Consider the following 5,702-nt stretch of genomic DNA (forward strand, 5'->3'; position numbering starts at 1 on the left):
AAATCTCTCCTGCTCTAAAACTATAGAGATAGTTGTACAACTCAATAAATTACTAAAAATCATTCAATTGTACACTTAAAACAGCAAGAAGAAATAATTTGACTGCATTCAAGTTTTTGTTTTTGAGACGGAGTCTCACTCTGTCACCTAGGCTGGAGTGCAGCAGCACAATCTTGGCTCACTGCTACCTCCACCTCCTGGGTTCAGGCAATTCTTCTGCCTCAGCCCTCCTGAGCAGCTGGGACTACAGGTGCGTGCCACCACGCCCAGCTAATTTGTTTTTTATTTTTAGTAGAGATGGGGTTTCACCATCTTGGCCAGGCTGGTCTCGAACTCCTGACCTCATGATCCACCCGCCTCGGCAACCCAAAGTGCTGGGAGTACAGGTGTGAGCCACCGCGCCCAGCCTTTTGTTTTTAGAGACAGGGTTTTGCTCTGTTACTCAGGCTGGAGTACAGTGATATGATCATAGCTTACTGAAGCCTCGAATTCCCAGGCTTAAACCATCCTATAGCCTCAACCTCCCAAGTAGCAGGACTACAGACATGTACCACCATGCCTGGCTAATTTTTAATTTTTTTGTAAAGACAGGGTCTCGCAATGTTACCCAGGCTGGTCTGAAATTCCTGGACTTAAGTGATCTTCCCACCTCAGCCTCCCAAAACTGGATCAAGGTTAGACAGGATCTTGCTCTGTCACCCAAGATGGAGTGCAGTGGCTCGATCTCAGTCCAGTGCAACCTCTGCCTCCCCAGCTCAAATGATCCTCCCACCTCAGCCTTCCAAGTAGCTACAGGCACATGCCACTATTCCCAGATTATTATTATTTTTTTAATTTTAATAGAGATGAGGTCTCACTATGTTGTCAGGCTAATCTCGAACTCCTGAGCCTCCTCAGCCTCCCAAAGTGTTGGGATTACCGGCATGCACCACCAAACCCAGCTGGATTAAGTTTTAAGAGGCAGTGAAAGAATCAAAGAAAGCTACTAAAGACAAGTGCCTCTTCAACTTTAGTGTGTACATGAATCACCTGGGGGTCATCTTAGACTGCAGATTTAATTCAGTAAATGGAGCCAATATTCTGCACTTCCAACAAGCTCCCAGGCGACCGCTGATGATGCTGGTCTGTGGATCACACTTTGAGGGTTGAGACAATTTAAACAACTAGAGGTGCTTTGCTCTAAGAAGTAGCCAAGAAATGGGGCAGCAGCTACTGGAGGCACAGCACATGACCCATAGAAAATGAGTGGTGGGCCGGGCTCGGTGGCACATGCCTATAATCCCAACAGTTTGGGAGGATGAAACAGGAGGATCACTGGAGCCCAGGAGTTCAAGACCAGCCTGTGCAACATAGTTAGACTCCATCTCTACGAAAAACGTAAAAATTTGCCAGGGGTGTGGTGGTGTGTGTTTGTAGTCCCAGCGACTCAGGAGTTTGAGGTGGGAGGATCTCTTGAGGGCAGGAGTTTAAGGCTGCAGTGAGCTCTGATCACATCACTAAACTACAATCTGGGTGACAGAGAGAGACCCTGCCTTAAAAAGAAAGAAAATGAGTGGGTGTCAGAAAGAGTCTCTCCCCGCCAACTGTTTTAAAATGAGAGAAACAGCAACGCATTTGTAGGGAGAGAAGAGTTGATGGTGTAGGAAACAGAATACTGATTAGGCAAAATGAGGTGGGATTTAGCAAGCGAGTGGGGGAGGTGACTTTAGACAGGGGCAGAGTTCTTTAGCAATACAAGGGAAGGTATCTGGTACAGATGCCAGAGCTGAGATGTCAAGGTAGAAATCTGGAGAAATTCTCTTTTGACTATAATATTCCAAGTGAAATAAGAAGTACAGTTATCAACTAAGAATAAGGGATAGGGAAGAAGGTTATTGAAGATCTGAGGACAAAGTTGTAAAACTGTCAACTAGGCTCACACCTAGATGTGTAGCTCACACCTGTAATCTCAGCACTTTGGGAGGCCAAGGCGGGCAGATCACGAGGTCAGGACTTCAGACCAGCCTAACCAACATGGTGAAATCCAGTGTCTACTAAAAATACAAAAATTAGCCAGGCATGGTGGTGCATGCCTGTAATCCCAGCTACTCAGGAGGCTGAGGTAGGAGAATCGCTTGAACCTGGGAGACAGAGGTTGCAGTGAGCCAAGATCACACCACTGCATTCCAGCCTGGGCAATGAAGTGAGACTCCATCTTAAAAAAAAAAAAAAAAAAATTGTCATCTAGAAGGGTGGGGTGAGTGTGGTGCTTGTCAGCGCCATATACCCCTTCAAGGTGATGGTTCTGAATCTTAGGGGTGTTCGGGCAACACAGATGTGCTATTCTCCAACCACATGTGGGGGCACATGCAGATGTGCAGTAGGCAGAGGATTCAATTTAGCCAAGATTGGGATCAAGTCCGTATACAAGGGGAGTTATCATGATTGACTACTGCACTGGAACAGGCGTAAAGCGTGAAAGAGTAGCAGTGAGGCAGGGCTGAAAGCATTGAGAAAGGAAGGGAGGTGATGGCACCCCATGAGAGACAGCACTGATAGAATCTGATGACTTCAGCCCTAAGGAAGGACAATATACTAACATAGGACATTACCTTGGAAATAGTACCAAAAGAAAATACATTTAAAACATATTTTAAAAATCATACTAGGAATTCTAAAAGAGGCTAGGATACAGCCAACATTTAAATGACCACCACTAAGGAAGATAATCCTACCCTCCCCAAGCCTTGCACAAGCTTCAGCCCTCACACTGCAGCTCATACTCCCAGAAGGAGCCATCAAATACCACATTCTTAGGCCTTGAGCTGCTAATTCTCTAGGTTTAGAATCCCCTCCCCTTTCAACTGATCCACCATCCGAATTCAAATGACATCTTATTAAAGCTTCTCTAAGTCCCTGCTGCAATTGAGGCAAACGTTACATTGTCATCACCTATTATCTGAACCGAGTCCACCTTGTAGAGTAGTTCATGTATTCTGCCCTCTAGTTACAGCAGCAAAAAGATCAGGAAGAAGAAAAATGAAGCAAAAGCATGGCCAGCTTAGAACTCTAGATAAGCAACTGCTGAGTGAAAATACCACAAGAGAGCACTTCATGGAGCTAAAAGTTTCACTTCACAGGACATGAGAAACTAGTTACCCTTCTTATATTCAATCACACATGTGATACTAAAGAAGTTAAGTGAAGACTTAGCTAAAGCAAGGTGCTTAAACTTTCTGTGCCATAGGCTCCTTACAATGATTTTTACAACCTCCTGGGCTCAAGTGATCCTCCCACCTCAGCCTCTTGAGTAGCTGTGACAACAGGCATGTGCCACAACGCCCAGACAATTTTTAAAAATTTTTTGCAGTGATAGGGTTCTCACAGAGTTGCCGAGGCTAGTCTCAAACTCCCACCCTCAAACAACCCTCCCACTTAGGCCCCAATAATTTTTATTCTATTTATTTATTTAGAGACAGAGTCTTGCTCTATCACCCAGGCTGGAGCACAATGGCGCGATCTCAGCTCACTGCAACCTCTGCCTTCCGGGTTCAAGCGATTCTCCTGCCTCAGCATCCCGAGTATCTGGGATTACAGGTGCCTGCAACCAAACCCAGCTAATTTTTGTATTTTAAGTGGAGATGGGGTTTCACCATGTTGGTCAGTATGGTCTTGAATTCCTGACCTCAGATGATTGGCCGACCTCAGCCTTCCAAAGTGCTGGGATTACAGGTGTGAGCCACCACACCTGGCTCCAATAGTTTTTAAGTACATAAGTTTATAAAAGAAATCTGTGGCCAGGCACGGTGGCTCAGACCTATAATCCCATCACTTTGGGAGGCCAGAGCAGAAAGATCACTTGAGCCCAAGAGTTCAAGACTGCAATGAGACCCTGTTACAAACAAACAAACAAACAAAAACCTACATTATAGTACAGTTGTATTATACTAAACAACTATAAATTTTCAAAAATTTATTAATTACATATGGAGTAACAAGATCTAAAGGTAATGTCAAAGTAATGATGAGTGTAAATGATACCTGACACATGTGCAACAACCACAATGTGATCTGAAAATATCTGTGGGCCAGGAGTGCTGGCTCATGCCTCTTATTCCAACACTGTGGGAGGCCAAGGCAGGAGGTTCCCATGAGCCCAGGAGTTCAAGTTCAACACCAGCCTGGGCAATATAATGAGACTTTGTCTCCACACAAGAAAAAGGAAAGAAAAAAAAAGAAAAGAAAAGAAAGAAAGAAAATTTAAAAATTAGCCAAGCTTCATCATGTAGACCCACCTACTTGAGAAGGTCAGGCGGGAAGATCATTTGAACCTGGGGGGTGGACGCTGCAGTGAGCCCACATCATGCCACTGCACTCCAGCCTAGATGACAGGGAGACTCTGTCTCAAAAAAAAAAAAAGAAAGTATCTGCGATTTTCATTAATAGCCATAGGTTCTGTTAGTACTGTGATGTCGCCTAAATTCATAATTGAAGAACATGTTAAATGTCAGAAGTTAGTTTAAAAAAAAAAAAAAGTGAAATATTTTTACCATTCAGGCTACCCACTAAATCCTAGTCAGGTTAAGGAGCCCTAATCAGTGAATGCTGTCTAATAGAGCAGACATAGTCTGCACATCTACAAAGGGTTGGAAAAGGCTGAGCTCTTCTATCTGCTTTCCCTTCTCCCCAGAGTCTCTTCAACCTTTTAAAATCCCCACACTGCTCTCCCAGTAATCTCTCTCCGGTCTCTAAGGCTGCTCTCCTTTCCCTATTCTTACCCAGTTCCCCATTCTCCTTGCAGGGCTCCAGATGAAAGAAAACAGTAGTCAATTAGCAAGTCACATGTGAGAGATAGCAGAAAGAGTCAGTTCTAGCCCTTTGATATATCCTTGTATAACTAAAGAAAATATCTTACATTTGACAGTACCTTACCATTTCTGAAAGAGCTTTTATATAATTATCTCACTAATCCTAAAAACCAGTGAAGCAGACAAGACAGATATTCTCATTTCTATTTACAAAAATGAAACCTGAGGCTCTGAGAGGTTAAGCAACCTGCTCAAAGTCACACAGATCATCATACAAAAGGCAAAATATGCACTGTTGGAGCAATCTCAGCCTTTAAAAAGGTTCCAAACATGAGTTGGTCTATTTTAAACTCAGAACTGCTGGGATAGCAGCTTCAGTTTAATGCAGGAAGTAAACGCTGGACAAAGTCACAAGTCTTTGTCCTATCAATTATTAATAATCCTATCAATTATTATCCACGTCCTCGAATCTATTTCTTCCGTAAAGTAGGAACAATAACAATAAATGACTGCCTGACCTTCCCTCCCATTAAACTCAACTAAGGTGCTCTACATAAACACTTTTATAAACTGTGAAGTTATCATTCTCACCAATAATAAAGGACAGCATACAAACAAAAAGGCAACAAAGTCATCATTTATTCATTCATTCAACAAATATTTCTGTGCCTGCAACAAGCCAAACACTGTTCTAGGTACCGAACAGGGGATACAAAGATGATTAAGACAGAAAGGTTTATTCGTGCTCTCAGGAAGCTTATGTTCAATAACAAAGGTGTAAGAGCTGGGCAAGGTGGCGCACACCGGTAATCCCAGCACTTTGGGGGACCGAGGCAGGCGATCACCTGAGGCCAAGAGTTCGAGACCAACCTGACCAACATGGAGAAACCCCATCTCTACTAAAAATACAAAAAT

General features: G+C 43.5%; 1 protein-coding gene across 9 annotated transcripts in view; it reads right to left on the bottom strand.

Annotated features, from left to right (window-relative positions):
* The window catches only part of WDR20 (WD repeat domain 20), an 85,136-nt gene that overhangs the window by 67,255 nt on the left and 12,179 nt on the right, over positions 1-5,702 (bottom strand). The window contains exon 2 of one of the 9 annotated variants that reach the window (XM_037738302.1): positions 3,665-4,378. The exons of the other annotated variants lie outside the window; for them this stretch is intronic. Within the exon in view, the coding sequence (XP_037594230.1) occupies positions 4,361-4,378 (18 nt within the window). The 3' untranslated portion in view covers positions 3,665-4,360. Of the gene's footprint in view, positions 1-3,664; positions 4,379-5,702 lie in introns of those variants that run through there. 9 annotated transcript variants of the gene reach the window in all.

This window comes from Cebus imitator, unplaced genomic scaffold (genome assembly GCF_001604975.1).
Source record: "Cebus imitator isolate Cc_AM_T3 unplaced genomic scaffold, Cebus_imitator-1.0 Scaffold52, whole genome shotgun sequence".
Taxonomy (NCBI): domain Eukaryota; kingdom Metazoa; phylum Chordata; class Mammalia; order Primates; family Cebidae; genus Cebus; species Cebus imitator.